At 37.8% G+C, this 15,923-nt stretch overlaps 1 protein-coding gene and 1 non-coding gene across 2 annotated transcripts in view; both read left to right on the top strand.

The window, feature by feature from the left end:
• RSF1 (remodeling and spacing factor 1) overlaps window positions 1-15,923 on the top strand; it is a 154,910-nt gene that overhangs the window by 115,002 nt on the left and 23,985 nt on the right. The window contains exons 6-9 of the mRNA XM_015103086.4: window positions 6,094-7,838; window positions 9,543-9,749; window positions 12,221-12,325; window positions 13,570-13,649. Coding sequence (XP_014958572.2) covers window positions 6,094-7,838; window positions 9,543-9,749; window positions 12,221-12,325; window positions 13,570-13,649 — 2,137 coding nt within the window. The remainder of the gene's footprint in view (window positions 1-6,093; window positions 7,839-9,542; window positions 9,750-12,220; window positions 12,326-13,569; window positions 13,650-15,923) is intronic.
• TRNAG-UCC (transfer RNA glycine (anticodon UCC)) lies at window positions 12,893-12,965 on the top strand. Its single transcript has one exon. It is a non-coding gene; the product is annotated as a tRNA-Gly (tRNA).

Raw genomic sequence — 15,923 nt, forward strand, 5'->3', positions numbered from 1 at the left:
CATTAAATGATACAGATTAATTTTGTTGAGTATGGGAAAGAACAAGTAGTAGGAAGCAAGAGTAAGAGGAAAGGAAATCAGACAGGGTTGTATTTGGCTACATGTTTTTTCAAATGGAATTTTTTTTCTTTTTTTTTTTTTAAATTGAGAGATTTAAAAAAATTCTGTAGTGCTTTACAATTTTCAAAAGTTTAACACCCATGACAGAGAAGGCAATGGCACTCCACTCCAGTACTCTTGCCTCGAAAATCCCATGGACGGAGGAGCCTGGTAGGCTGCAGTCCATGGGGTCACTAAGAGTCGGACACGACTGAGCGACTTCACTTTCACTTTTCACTTTCATGCATTGGAGAAGGAAATGGCAACCCACTCCAGTGTTCTTGCCTGGGGACATCTCGCCCAGGGACGGGGGAGCCTGGTGGGCTGCCGTCTATGGGGTCGCACAGAGTCGGACACAACTAAAGTGACTTAGCAGCAGTAGCAACACACATGACTTCATATAATCCTATAATACTTTTTTTCTGCTCTATCCCTGTTGTACCACCCCGCATTCCTCCCCCCACTGGTACACTGATTTGTTCTCTTCCTCTGTGAGTCTGTTTCTTTGTTTTATTCAGTAGTCTGTTGTATTTTTTTAGATTCTACGTAAGGGATAATCATGCAGTATTTGTCTTTCTCTGTCTGACTTACTTCATTTAGCATAATGCCCTCCAAGTCCATCCATGTTGCTGCAAATGGCAAGCTTTTATTCTTTTTTATGGCTAAGTAGTAAATGGCAACCCACTACAGTACTCTTGCCTGGAAAATCCCATGGATGAAGGAGCCTGGTAGGCTACAATCCCTGGGGTCTTGAAGAGTCGGGCCCAACTGAGCGACTTCACTTTCACCTTGCACTCTCATGCATTGGAGAAGGAAATGGCATCCCACTCCAGTATTCTTGCCTGGAGTATCCCAGGGACAGAGGAGCCTGGTGGCTGCTGTCTGTGGGGTCACACAGGATCGGACATGACTGAAGCAACTTAGCAGTAGCAGCAGCAGTATTCATTATATATATTTACATTTTTATACATTTCATCTATTGATGGACACTTAGGATGCTTCCGTACCTTGGCAGTTATAAATAGTGCTGCTATGAACATTGGGTTCATGAGTCTTTTCAGATTAATGTTTCTTTCAGATACATACCCAAGAGTGGAATTGCTGGGTCATACGAAATTTCTGGGCCTCCCAGGTGGCTCAGTGGTAATGAATCCTCCTGCTAACGCAGGAGACATGGGTTCAGTCCACGTGTCAGAAAGATCCCCTGGAGGAGGAAATGGCAACCCACTTCAGTATTCATGCCGGGACAGAGGACATGGACAGAGGAGCCTGGCGGGCTACAGTTCATGGGGTTGCAGAGTTGCATATGACTGAACAACTGAGCACACATAGTATTTCTACTTTTAGTTTTTTGAGAAACCTCCAAACTGTTTTCCAGAGTGACTGCACCAATTTACTTAGCCACCAGTAGCATAGGACACTTCCCTTTTCTTCATGTCCTCACCAGCTTTTGTTATTTGTATTCCTTTTGATGATGTCCATTCTGACATGTGTGAGGTAAATTTTTTTCTTATAATAAAAAGTCATGTGGTAAGCACTCTAGGTCTGGTTAAGCAGCTCCATAAAGCCGTCAAGTACCCTTCCTAGTCTGCCATCCTTAGCATGTGGCTTTGATTGTTCCCTTTTCAGGTATTGTGTGCAGGCTCTGGACAGAAAGAAGGGGAAAGGGCAGAAGGCATAGGTCAACTGAACCCTATAAGTCTTACCCAGTAGATTTCTTTATGCATCTCATTAGCCAGAATTGGTTCAAATGACCTTTAGCTTTAAGGTTTCTGAAGAGGCAAGTACTTTCCTGAACAAAATCAGAATTCTAGTAGTAAGAAAGAAGATAGGTACTGGATAGGCAACTAGCAATGTCCTTCACTGTAATTTACATGAACATTCAATGTTTCATTACATAGTGATTCTGGTTGGGACGGGTGGGAGAGCACATAATAGGTGGTTAGTAAATATTTGTTGAGTAAATGAATGAATGTGCTTTAGAAACCCGCAATAGGTAACAGCTGTCTTGAATCCCTTCAAGTTTGTCAAGCAACATTGCTTCTGCATTGTGATTTTGGAGGTGAATTTTTCCTTGAGTATTGTTGCTTCAAATTTCATGTCTCTTAAACTCATTTGCATCTTCCTTTACAGTTTGCTTTTGACAAAACATTGTTGAAAATGCTTATATAACTAAATGACCTTCTTACCAATTATGATAGTGCTTCAAGTTTCGTTCTGTGTCCTAGTTTTCCTGTCTTCAGCTTTAAGGATACACCCATGTGATCTATAGGAGCTACAGTTGTCATTGTTGTCATGTTTTTCTCTTGTAAGAGCTAAGCCAACAAATATTGAATATTTTGGGACTAAGAGAAATACAAGCCAGTGAAGAATAATTATTGAGGTCACTTAGTCAGCTTCTTTGTTTGTACATGAAAAAGTGAGGATCACTGAGTTTGTAAGATATTCAGAGATACACCACTAGCTGAATTAGGATTACCGAACCTAGGAGTCTCAACCTAATGTTACTCTTCATTTTATTTTGTCATGTGGTTATTCAGATCAGAATCAGTTTAAAGGACTTAATCATTCACCTCCCCAAAAGCAAAGTGCCATTTTGCCTTTGGTGAGAATCACAGTGAGATCCTGAGTTGCTTTTTGAACCAAATCTATTAAAAAAAATTTAAATTGTGTCCTATATTTCTGTATACTCTTTGTATTAAGCTAAAGTTATTGATAAAGATGGTAATCTATATATTAATCGTTATCCACGATACTTCTTGAATTTTCTGATACACTAACCAATGTCAATGCATAGGAATTTACTGAACCTGCTTAATAAGTGGGAGACAGAGACATTCAGACTAGATCATTCCTGCCATGTCTTTAATTTTCGTAGTGACATACATATTTTTTAATTAACGTATGACCATGTAAAGAGGGCGGAACAGTACTCTAATTTCAGGTTCTCAGTGGTTATCAGCAGTTCTTGAATTTTTTCACTTGCAATTATGATTGAACGTAAACAAAATGGGTGATTTGTAATAAAAATACTTCTTAAAAGTAATACTGAATTCTCAGTTTAAAGAAGTCTTTATCTCACTTCTCTCCATTACATTTTATTCCCATGAAAACTTTGAAACTGTCTGCTATATCAACTTGGCAGGAATCTGTTCAGAAAAAATTTTTTAATTCCTATCTTGGTAAAAATTCATTTAAAATCAAAGTTTTCCCATCGCAAGGGTTCAGTTCAGTTCAGTCGCTCAGTCGTGTCCGACTCTTTGCGACCCCATGAATCACAGCACGCCAGGCCTCCTGCCCAACACCAACTCCCAGAGTTCACTCAGACTCACGTCCATTGAGTTGGTGATGCTATCCAGCCATCTCATCCTCTGTCGTCCCCTTCTCCTCCTGCCCCCAATCCCTCCCAGCATCAGAGTCTTTTCCAATGAGTCAACTCTTCGCATGAGGTGGCCAAAGTACTGGAGTTTCAGCTTTAGCATCATTCCTTCCAAAGAAATCCCAGGGCTGATCTCCTTCAGAATGGACTGGTTGGATCTCCTTACAGTCCAAGGGACTCTCAAGAGTCTTCTCCAACACCACAGTTCAAAAGCATCAATTCTTCGGCACTCAGCTTTCTTCACAGTCCAACTCTTACATCCATACATGACTACTCGAAAGACCATAGCCTTGACTAGATGGACCTCTGTTGGCAACGTAATATCTCTGGTTTTGAATATACTATCTAGATTGGTCATAACTTTCCTTCCAAGGAGTAAGCATCTTTTAATTTCATGGCTGCAATCACCGTCTGCAGTAAGTCTGACACTGTTTCCACTGTTTCCCCATCTATTGCCATGAAGTGATGGGACCAGATGCCATGATCTTCGTTTTCTGAATGTTGAGCTTTAAGCCAACTTTTTCACTCTCCTCTTTCACTTTCATCAAGAAGGTTTTTAGTTCCTCTTCACTTTCTGCCATAAGGGTGGTGTCATCTGCATATCTGAGGTTATTGATATTTCTCCCGGCAATCTTGATTCCAGCTTGTGCTTCTTCCAGCCCAGTGTTTCTCATGATGTGCTCTGCATAGAAATTAAATAAGCAGGTTGACAATATACAGCCTTGACATACTCCTTTTCCTATTTGGAACCAGTCTGTTGTTCCATGTCCAGTTCTAACTGTTGCTTCCTGACCTGCATATAGGTTTCTCAAGAGGCAGGTCAAGTGGTTTGGTATTCCCATCTCTTTCAGAATTTTCCACAGTTGCTTGCTATTCACATAGTCAAAAGCTTTGGCATAGTCAGTAAAGCAGAAATAGATGTTCTGGAACTCTCTTGCTTTTTTGATGATCCATCTGATGTTGGCAATTTGATCTCTGGTTCCTCTGCCTTTTCTAAAACCAGCTTGAACATCTGGAATTTCACAGTTCACATATTGCTGAAGCCTGGCTTGGAGAATTTTGAGCATTACCTTACTAGTGTGTGAGATGAGTGCAATTGTGCAGAAGTTTGAGCATTCTTTGGCATTGCCTTTCTTTGGGATTGGAATGAAAAGTGGCCTTTTCCAGTCCTGTGGCCACTGCTGAGTATTCCAAATTTGCTGGCATATTGAATGCAGCACTTTCACAGCATCATCTTTCAGGATTTGAAATAGCTCAACTGGAATTCCATCACCTCCACTAACTTTGTTCGTAGTGATGCTTTCTAAGGCCCACTTGACTTCACATTCCAGGATGTCTGGCTCTAGGTGAGTGATCACACCATCGTGATAATCTGGGTTTTGAAGCTCTTTTTTGTACAGTTCTTGTGTGTATTCTTGCCACTTCTTAATATCTTCTGCTTCTGTTAGGTCCATAACAGAATCATTTAGGTCCATAAGAAGGACCATTTTTGTCATTTATCAAGCCCATCTTTGCATGAAATGTTCTCTTGGTATCTCTAATTTTCTTGAAGAGCTCTCTAGTCTTTCCCATTCTGTTGTTTTCCTCTAATTCTTTGCATTGATCACTGAGGAAGGCTTTCTTATCTGTCCTTGCTATTCTTATAGGTAAAATTAGTACTTAATGAATTCTGAAAACATGGCTCAGATTCCCTTAGCACAATTTTAAAACATATATGCCTTGTCTGTAATCTCATTCAAAGATTATGGTATATACTAAATATGACTTTCGTTATACTTAAATTTGCACTGTTAGGTACTCTGTAAAAGTTGTAAATATTAGCCAGTAAGGTAAAAAGAGGAGTTAACAGGTAAACATAGTTTCTTTGTAATATATTACATTCTAAAATGTTTATTGATGGCATTTGATAAAGTAAATTGTAATATAATCACAGTAAGGAGTGTTACACAGTTAAGACCAATTCTCTGAAGACATTTCATGAATGTCATAAGAAAATGCTAATGTTTCAGTGAGGACAATGGGGCAGCATGATTCCAACTTTGTCAAAAACACATAAAACTAGAAGAAGTAACCTCAAATAAAATACTAATTGTAGGTATTCAGATTGTGGGCATATTTTCCTTTTTCTGCACAGAATTGTTACTTTTGTAACCTGATTAAAACATAAAACATTTCCACACTGCCTTTTTCATGTTTTCTCAATGAAATGAAGTGCTCCATAACTTGCAGAGAACAGTTGTCAGTTTTTAAAACAAATATGGTCTTTTGGAAATGTTTTATTATGATGTATTCTTAGTTTCGTAGTTTTGAGCCATCACTTGAGCTTGAATAAATTATTTGAGCTGTATAAATATTTGCATTTCATTGAGAGCATTGAAGTTAAAAGTATAAAGCAGAAATCTTTCTAAATGACAGTTTTTTAATGTCTAAACATTGTACTTCCGAGCTTTGTATTTTCTTTACTGTCTGCTTTCATCTTTTATTGTCAAATGTCCCGTGACAATAGCCACCTCTTCTAAGAGAGAAACTTCAAATGGAAATATTTTTTATGTTATGCCTTATACATTTCATAATCTTGAATGCTTAGATTCATGTAAACTTTTTCTTATTTTTAGAGGAACAGAAAGGAAGTGCAAAAACTAAAAGTGAAGAGCGGCCAATAGATTCAGAAAAATGTTCTACACCCAGTCCTCTAGAAGGGACTACTGTGAAAATAGAAAAAGAAAGTGAAAAGGAACTTGGAAAACTGCCAGTCATAGTGAAGCTGGAAAAATCTGTGCCAGAAAGCGAAGAAAAAAAGATTATCAAAGAAGAAAGTGATTCCTTCAAGGAAAATGTCAAACCTGTAAAAGTGGAAATGAAAGAATGTAAAGCAGATCCTAGAGATATCAAAGGTAGTGTGGAGAAATTAGAGCCTGAGAGGCTAGACTTTGTTGGCAATGTTAAATCTTCTCAAGAAATTACTGAAAAGTCTACTGAAGAAACCGAGAAACTTAAAAATGACCAGCAGGCCAAGATTCCACTAAAAAAACGAGAAATTAAACTGAGTGATGATTTTGATAGTCCAATCAAAGGACCTTTGTGTAAATCAGTTACTCCAACAAAAGAGTTTCTGAAAGATGAAATAAAGCAAGAGGAAGAGACTTGTAAAAGGATCTCTACAATCACTGCTTTGGGTCATGAAGGGAAACAGCTGGTAAATGGAGAAGTTAGTGATGAAAAGGTAACTCCACATTTTAAAACAGAACAGATGGAGACAAAGTTTTATGATACAAAGGAAGATAGTTGCAGCCCCTCTAAGGATAGAAGTGTCATCATGGAGGGAAATGGAGCAGAGTCTGTTAATTCTGTCATTGCAAGTGTAAAAATAGGTGATCTTGAGAAAGAAGTGGTCCCTTTAGGGAAAGATACAGATAATTCAGTATCAGTCTTAGAGACCCAGAGTCAGAAAGAGCACATAGAGGAAACTGGTCCTTCAGAAATGGAAACCTCTCTTGAGACTGCAGAAATAGCAAAGGATCTCTCTTTAAAAACTGCTTTATCTACCACTGAATCCTATAGTATGAGAGTTGAAGAGAAGTCTCCCAAAAGTAAGAAGGATAAGCGCCCACCAGTCCTAGAGTGTCTTGAAAAGTCCAAAAAGACTTTTCTTGATAAGGACACACAAAGATTGAGTCCAATACCGGAGGAGGTTCCAAAGACAACTGTAGAATCATTAAAGGCCGGGTCTCCTGAGGTAGCTGAAACTTACCCATCATCTAACGTGACTGTCCACTGTGAGAAACTAGCCTCAGAAGTTGAGTATCAGAATACAAGTTCACTTGAAGGTCAGTCCCTGGAGAAAGTAGACCCAGAAATTTTAAAAGTGGATTCTGAATCAACAAAGGTAGAAATCGATAATCTTGACAATGCCCAGACCTCTGGCACAGGTGATCCTTCTGAGACAAAGGGTTCTATGCAAAAAAGCAAATTGAAATATAAGTTGATTCCTGAAGAAGAAAACACTGCCTCAGAAAACACAGAGATAACCTCAGAAAGGCAGAAAGAAGGCATCAAATTAACAATTAGGATATCTAGTCGGAAAAAGAAGTCAGATTCTCCTCCCAAAATTGTAGAGCCAGAAACCAAGCAAGAGAAGACAGAAAAGGAAGAAGAGAAAACAAACGTTGGGCGTACTTTGAGGAGGTCTCCAAGAATATCTAGACCCACAGCGAAAGTGGCTGAAATCAGAGATCAGAAAGCTGATAAAAAAAGAGGGGAAGAAGATGAAGTAGAAGAAGAGTCAGCAGCTTTGCAAAAGACAGACAAAAAAGAAAATTTGAAAAAAGCAGAGAAGGATACAAATTCTAAAGTAACCAAGGTAAAATTTCTCCTACTCTGAGCTTTAGTTTTTATTAGAAATCTTCGACTTTTAAGTGTTCATAGCTTTTTACTTTTGGCTAAAACAAAAGTTCTCATTCAAAGATAGAACAGCAACAAGAAAAAAAGCCTTTCTTCCTATATCTGAGATGTCTTACTAGTCATCTCCAGACATTAAATTTCAGACTATATCATCTTTTAAACTTTTTCTCTATTATAGGCAGTATAGAAATATATTCTAATTGTAAGTTCTACAAGTAATACCTAACTTGTAACACTTGAAAAATGAAAATTTCTCACAAACACTATTAACGGTTTGGGCTGCATCTCTTTCGGTCTTTTTTCCATATATTCCTGTCTGTGTTTGTAAATATTTCCCATGCACTTAAAAGATAAATTCATTTTTCTGTGAGTTTTTCACTTAACAATGTGTGTCTGAGCACTTTCCATATCAGTAGATAGAGTCTGCTTTCAGTCATTGATGGCCACATAGTATTCCATAGTGTGGATGTGCCTCAGTTTCTTTAACTGCTCCCTGATTGATTGACATTTAGGTTGTTCCCAATTTTTCACTATTACAGGCAATGCTGCATTGAAGATCCTTTTGGACATGAGTGAGTATTTCTTTAGAATAGAATCCTAGAATTGGAATTACTGGGTCAAGGGACATATGTATTTTAAGTTTTGATAACTTTTGCTTCTTTACTTTCCAAAGGGCCCCATTAATGTACCCTCTCATTGCCAGTGTTTGAGAGATACTCTGTTTCCCCATTTCAGTTATTAGTCTTAGAGCTAGATTTTTTTTTCTTCTATGACCTTCTTGTTTTAAGCAAAATCTTGTACAAGTCTTTATCCAGCCTATGGAAAATTTGTTGTAGTTAAAGTGCTACTTAAAAAAAAGTGCTCCTTTTGTTTTTGATTTATTTAAGTGATAACATTGTTCTTAATTGTAAGTGGTCCTTAGTTCCTTAAAATACTGAATTTTTATTTTCAAAAATTTCCTCCTGTTGTTAGAGTTATTTTGGTCCTTGGTGAGGACTTAAACTGTAGGAGTGAACTGAAATATGACTTTAAAATATTGTGAAGCCAACCAATAGAAAGCAGTTCCCAACATTATAACGTTAGTCTCTGAATAATCCATTTTTTAAGTTTGTCAGAAATTTTTATGCAGTTGTGATCCATTTCTCTGATATGAGAAATGTTAACAATGTGTGAGAATATAGTCAGTGTTCAATTATAGAGCCTTTGAAAAGTGCATGCCCTTTGACCCAGAATCCTCTTCCAGGAATTTATCCTAATCTCAGAGGTTTATGTAAAAATTTTATGTTTGCAAGAATACATTGTTTATGAAGGTGAAAAAATGGAAAACTACCTAAATGTCTGTGTAGTTGTGGATTAGATATAGCTATGTGATGGCATATTATATAAAATATACACACACACACACGATGTTAGAATATTTTATCACTAGGGCAAATATTTAATAAGACAGAATGTTCATTATAATTCTCCCCTCCCAAAAAGTAGAAAAAAATAATGGAAATATATACCAAAATTTAATAGTAAGTATATCTGTTGATGAAACTACAGTAATTTTTCTTTTCTTCTTTGTATATTCCACAATGCATATGTAATCGGAAGCGTGTTGTTGTATTTTTTACATTGTTATTACATTAAATTGTCCTAATCTTTTATTTTACACAAGGTAAAGCCCAAAGGCAAAGTTCGATGGACTGGTTCTCGAACACGTGGCAGGTGGAAATATTCCAGCAATGATGAAAGTGAAGGGTCTGACAGTGAAAAATCATCTGCAGCTTCAGAAGCGGAGGAAGAAAAGGAAAGTGAAGAAGCCATCCTAGCAGATGATGATGAGCCATGCAAAAAATGCGGCCTTCCAAACCATCCTGAACTAGTGTGTACCTGATCTCTATGGACAGTATACAGATTATTGCCATGCTGTGGTTGTCTAAAACATTGTAACTTATCTGGGTTTGATCATGATTTCAATTTTTTGTGTGTAAAATCCTTTCTTTCTATTCTCAGATAATCTAATTCTAGGGAGGATCAGGATCTTGCTTTCATTCTACCTAGCTTTGTAATGATGTTTCCTCCACTTAAGCATGCACTGTTAATCTCTTCTCACAGATCAGTTCATTCAAATATTCCTGTTCTGGTTTTTTGTTTGTTTTTTGTTTTTTCTTTAAAATTTTGTTCTTTCCCTTTAAGTTACTTTATAATGTTATTTCTGAAGTGGCAGCTTCAAATAAGACCTGAAGGGCTTATTGCCTTTCTGTAAAAACATATGAATAAGTCAAGTAATAACCCAGTAGGGCTTTAAACTTTAGAAATGGGTAGTTCTAAAAAAAAATTTAAGAGGATAATTATAGACCAGATATATTCAGAAAAATAGTGACAGATTTACACGGGACTTTCTTATCTGGAAAGTAAGTTCTTCAGTTCAGTTCAGTCGCTCAGTCGTGTCCGACTCTTTGCGACCCCATGAATCACAGCACGCCAGGCCTCCCTGTCTATCACCAACTCCCAGAGTTCACTCAGACTCAGGTCCATTGAGTCAGTGATGCCATCCAGCCATCTCATCCTCTGTCATCCCCTTCTCCTCCTGCCCCCAATCCCTCCCAGCATCAGAGTCTTTTCCAATGAGTCAGGTCTTCGCATGAGGTGGCCAGAGTACTGGACTTTCAGCTTTAGCATCATTCCTTCCAAAGAAATCCCAGGGCTGATCTCCTTTAGAATGGACTGGTTGGATCTCTTTGCATTTGAAGGGACTCTCAAGAGTCTTCTCCAACACCACAGTTCAAAAGCATCAATTCTTTGGTGCTCAGCTTTCTTCATAGTCCAACTCTCACATCCATACATGACCACTGGAAAAACCATAGCCTTGACTAGATGGACCTTTGTTGGCAAAGTAATGTCTCTGCTTTTGAATATGCTATCTAGGTTGGCCATAACTTTCCTTCCAAGGAGTAAGCATCTTTTAATTTCATGGCTGCAGTCACCATCTGCAGTGATTTTGGAGCCCCCCCAAAAAACCCAGTTCCTCACCTAGATACATATTTTTGTAGTTTATGAGTGCTTTCTAAAGAACCTGTTGAAGAAGCACTCTTGTTATGCCCAGCTGTTCTGTTTTGAATAGATCTGACTTCAAAAGCAAGCTCTACCTATTACGTAGAAAGAGACATAAAGATGCTTCCACATAGGTAGAGTTGTGTAGAGCAGAAACAAGTTATGTAAAGTTGCTCAGAACAGCTCCTGATACTTGTTGTGGGCTGAGGTAAAGCTATTTATTTCTGGTTTAACTTGCAGTTTTCTTCCTAAATGTGAAAATCGTATCTGGAAACTAAATTAATCAGTCAAGTTTATCATAGCTCAGTAGTTGCAGAAGGTTTAAGGAAAAGATATAGCTCTGAAAAGAACAGATGTCAAAATTACACTGAGAAGACCCTTCTAACTATTTTTATGATCTTCAAACTAAATTTTTAAGTGGAGAAAGGCAAAGAGAAGATTTGTGATAGTGGTCTTTTCTGCCCTTTAAATCAAGTAAAAATCAACATTTGTGTTCTTTTCCTACCATTACCTATTTTTTTTTTAATTGAAAGAATGCATTTTGACTAAGGAGAGCATGACAACCCTCACCAGTGTTCTGGAGAATTCCCAGAAACAGAGGAGCCTGGCAGGCTACAGTCCACAGGGTCACAAAGAGTCTGACACAGCTGAGTGACTAGGCACACACTAGGTGGTAATAGATGACAATGACAAAGAGGTGTACAGAATTGAGAAGTAAAATGAAGTAAGCAGAAATGACATCCAGGATGTGGAGAAAGTTGCACCCTTCTTAGAACATACGGAGGATTTTTATTCTATTATCTTACTAACTGCTCTGAAAATCCCATTTGCTGGTTACTGTGCCAAAGCGAATGACGCTGGAATCTGAAGATCTGAAATATGGTTAATTTCATATGCTGGATATTTCAGAATAATCTCCAAAATAGAAATCTCAAGCCACTATTGTGTGTTAAGTGGTAGGAGAATGATGCTGAATTAGCTGTGGTCCTTGGGAACTTCCTTGGTGGGCCAGTGGTTAAGAATCCCCTTGCAATGCAAGGAATGAGGGTTCAGACCCTGGTTAGGGAACTAAAATCCCGTAAGCTGTGTGGTATGGCCCAAAACAAACAAACAAAAAAGACCTGTTAAATTCCTAATTAACTGAGGGTTTTTATTATTATGCTTTATGCAGATAAAGAGTATAATATAGTGTATTTCTTAGTATCATGCTAAGATATATAAAATGTCTTTATTTTAACGTAAGAGTTACTGAATATTACCCATAGAGATAGGTTGACATTTATCTATGGTTTATTTCAGATCCTTCTGTGTGACTCTTGTGACAGTGGATACCACACTGCCTGCCTTCGCCCTCCTCTAATGATTATTCCAGATGGAGAATGGTTCTGCCCCCCTTGCCAGCATGTATGACAACCCAGCACAGTTCTGGTTTTCCAATCTCTGCTTTTATATTCAAATTAATATTTCTTGACAGCCACTAAACATTTTAATCGTCAGTTTATAGATATTGCTTATCTCTTCTTTAAATTTCTATAAAAGTAGAGGCTATTGATTAAAAACTACCTTTTGTTAGTATCTTATAGGTCTTCCCTTTATTTTTACCCAAAGCAATTCTCAAAGGACCTCTTCTTTTTACAAAATTATAATCTCTGGTTTATTTTTTCTCCCATTTGTTAAAGGCGCAGCCACGTCTCCCCTCCATGAGGATAATATACAAGGGAAGAAATTAGTTTCTTCCTGTTGTTTATCCCTGTTTTTCATCCTCTTTTTCATTTCTGCCTGCCTTCTTTTGTCAGTTTTATAGATGATGTTATAATTTACGGACCATTATAATGATACTATAAATAGAATCATGGATTCTATTTCTCTCATATCTTGATTCGGTGGATTTCTTTTAAAACCTGAAGAGCAGAATATTTTTTTTATTCAAAAGGTCCTTTCCAGTCTCATTTTGCTTTAAAATTTGGGAATTCCCTGGTGGTCCAGTGGTCTGGACTCTGTGCTTCCACTGCAGGGGGCCCAGGTTCAATCCCTGGGCAGGGAACTAAGATGCCACAAGCTGTGCAGCATGCCTCAAAAAAAAAACCACCCAAAGATGGTGGTCTTCATTGCATTTTTTTAGTTAAGTGGAATCATTTGGCTCAGCATCACTCTGACAGCTCTATATTGTTCAGCTCTATTTTGACCTATTAACTGTTTGGCATGATTTTGTAAATTTTTTTTTCCATTCGCTTAAAAAAACAAAACAAAACAGTGATTGGCACCATTATATTTTCTTGTACATGTAACCTTCTTCCTTAAAAATGCCTTGGGATTTAAAAACTTTTTTTAATCACTGTCATGTATATATGCTGAACCAAATGCTATTTTAACCATTAATTACTGCCAGCAAGGTAGATATAGAATATGTTTCACAAAGCTGTAAGTTTCTTTAACGTGTGTGTTACTTCAAAGATAGCCTGCCCATCTTCAGTAGAGTGGAGGAACTGAAGTGGCATCCTTTATTTAATTATATACAAGGAGCATTTCACTGTTTTCTCTGTGGGCCCTTATTAGCTCTCTTAGCACTGTAGCTTTTGCTGATAGGCAAGAGATAAGTGATTGTGGAAAGGTGTTTAAGATGACACTCATCTGCTTTATGTTTTCAGAAACTACTGTGTGAAAAATTAGAAGAACAATTACAAGATTTGGATGTTGCCTTAAAGAAGAAGGAGCGTGCTGAACGCAGGTACTGTGATATGTGTGTTAATGTTTCACTTGGGAATTTGACATCAGAATTATCTTCCAGTATAGACTAATGTGTCTGTATAAAGCGGAGATTGGTAAACTCTTACTTGTGGGCCAAATGTGGCCCACTTCTTGTTTTTGTATTGCCACCTAAGAATGGGTCTTTTTTTTGTTGTTTTTAAATGATTAGAAAAAAATAAAAACAAAAGTCATATTTCATGGCACATCAGAATTACATATTCTCATTTCACTGTTCATAAATAACCTTTGCCATGCTCATTGTTTATATGTTATCTGTGACTGCTTTTGCATGACAGCTACAGAATTGAGTAGTTGTAACAGAGACCATATAACCCAAGCCTAATATATTATCTGTCCTTTTACAGGAAGTTTGCCAAATCCCTGATCTAAAGTTTTTATCATAACCTACTCTGAATAAGTATTGGCCCGAGTATTGTGGAGGATATGTGTCTAAGTATGTAGAGAGTTCAAGAAAACACAAAGAATTGGTCTACAACTTAGTTTCCCATGGCTTCTCTTTGGGTGGGTAGAATTAACATTGGTGAAATAAAGAGCTTACTGACTGTAAGCAGCGATTCCCTTTTCAGTATGCCCCTGCAGTATGGTCTAAAGCAGTTAGGCTGTGTTCCAAACTGAAGAGAAAAGATGAGTAAAACAAAGCTCTTGCTTACCTGGAGCTTATTTTCTGTGTATGAACCAGTGATGCAAATAAGTAGGCAAATTGAAGTACATTTAGAGCAGTATTGGAACATTGTGGAGGAGCACTGTAGTTCTCCAAGGGCTTGGATTATCAGGGAAGTCCTTGCAACATAAGTAGAGGTGATACAGACTAACATGCAGAGAAAGGATGTTTTAGGCAAAGAGCACAATAAACGCAGAGACAGAGTGTAAATGTGAGAGTAAGAGGGGTGGGGGGTGAAGCTAAAAAGGAAGCTGAGGCCAGATTGTGAACAGCTTTGCATAACTGGCTGGGAAATGTGATTATTCTCTAGGGGTGGTGGGGAAACTATCAAAGGAGAGATATGCATAATCAGACTTTTATTTCGGAAAAATATACCCTGGTAACAGCAAGAAGAAGGAATTAGCATTAAGGCCATTGGAATAAAGTTTGTGGGAGTCAGTGAGGTCTGAACTAGATCACTCATCATGATAATAAAGTGGAGAGGCTGAAGAGAATTTTCATAGTCTTAATCAGTAGGACTTGATGCCCATGTATTCATAATATGAGAAAAATCGAAGTAGCGTCTCCTTCATTTGTTGCTACTTTTTTACTGCTATCACATAATATTACCCTAAAAAATTTAGTTTACTTTCAGGCAGTCTGCTCATTCCATAATCCACACATTTTACTCTCTACAAAGGTGAGTATTAAAACTGGGTTCAAGGACTTCCCTGGCGGTCCAGTGGTTAAGACTCAGTGCTCCTAATGCAGGGGACATGGGTTAATCAGTTGTCTAAATACCTTTATGTTTAGGAACTCTTACTGATAGTCCTATATATAGTTATTAAGACTGTTTTGATGTGCAAATTGCTGTCTTAATTTTTGAGGGGCTTCCCTGGTAGCTCAAATGGTAAAGAATCTGCCTGCAATGCAGGAGGCCCAGGTTTGATCTCTGGGTTGGGAAGATCCCCTGGAGAAGGGAATGGCAGCCCACTCCAGTATTCTTGCCTGGAGAAGTCCCTGTCCAAGGAGCCTGGTGGGCTATAGTCCATGGGGTTGCAAAGAGTCAGACATGACTGAATGACTAAACACACTAATTTTTGACACTGGAAGAGATTCAATTAAAGATGCTTCAGATTAGTCATAACTAAGTCATAATTAAAAATTGGACTCAGTCTTCCTGAAATCTACCTGCCCTTCTGAGAAATGAGCCGTTTTCTCATGTTCTGAAGCTGATCTGATATAAAATTGTTGATAGCTAATAGGCTTATTCTTTAAGGACATGGAAGAAAATGGATTCTCTCTAAAAGCCAAGAATGTAAGCCACTAAGAATTTGTCTCATACATTGTATCTATTTGTCCTTTGGAGCCCTGTGATGCTTGTCAGGTTTATGTGTGGAAAGATCGGTGAGCATTTACTTTTGCCTCCTATACTTTAGGAAATGCTGCTCTAGTTAAGAAATGCTTTAAATTTTAGAAATTTATGTGAAAATGTGCCACAATATTTCTTTACGCTGTTGGTCTCCCATTTTCTAGTTCATCCAGTTTCTCTTCTATCCTTGATAATCCTCTTTACTTAAATGTCATCCTTTA

This window comes from Ovis aries, chromosome 21 (assembly GCF_016772045.2).
Source record: "Ovis aries strain OAR_USU_Benz2616 breed Rambouillet chromosome 21, ARS-UI_Ramb_v3.0, whole genome shotgun sequence".
NCBI lineage: Eukaryota > Metazoa > Chordata > Mammalia > Artiodactyla > Bovidae > Ovis > Ovis aries.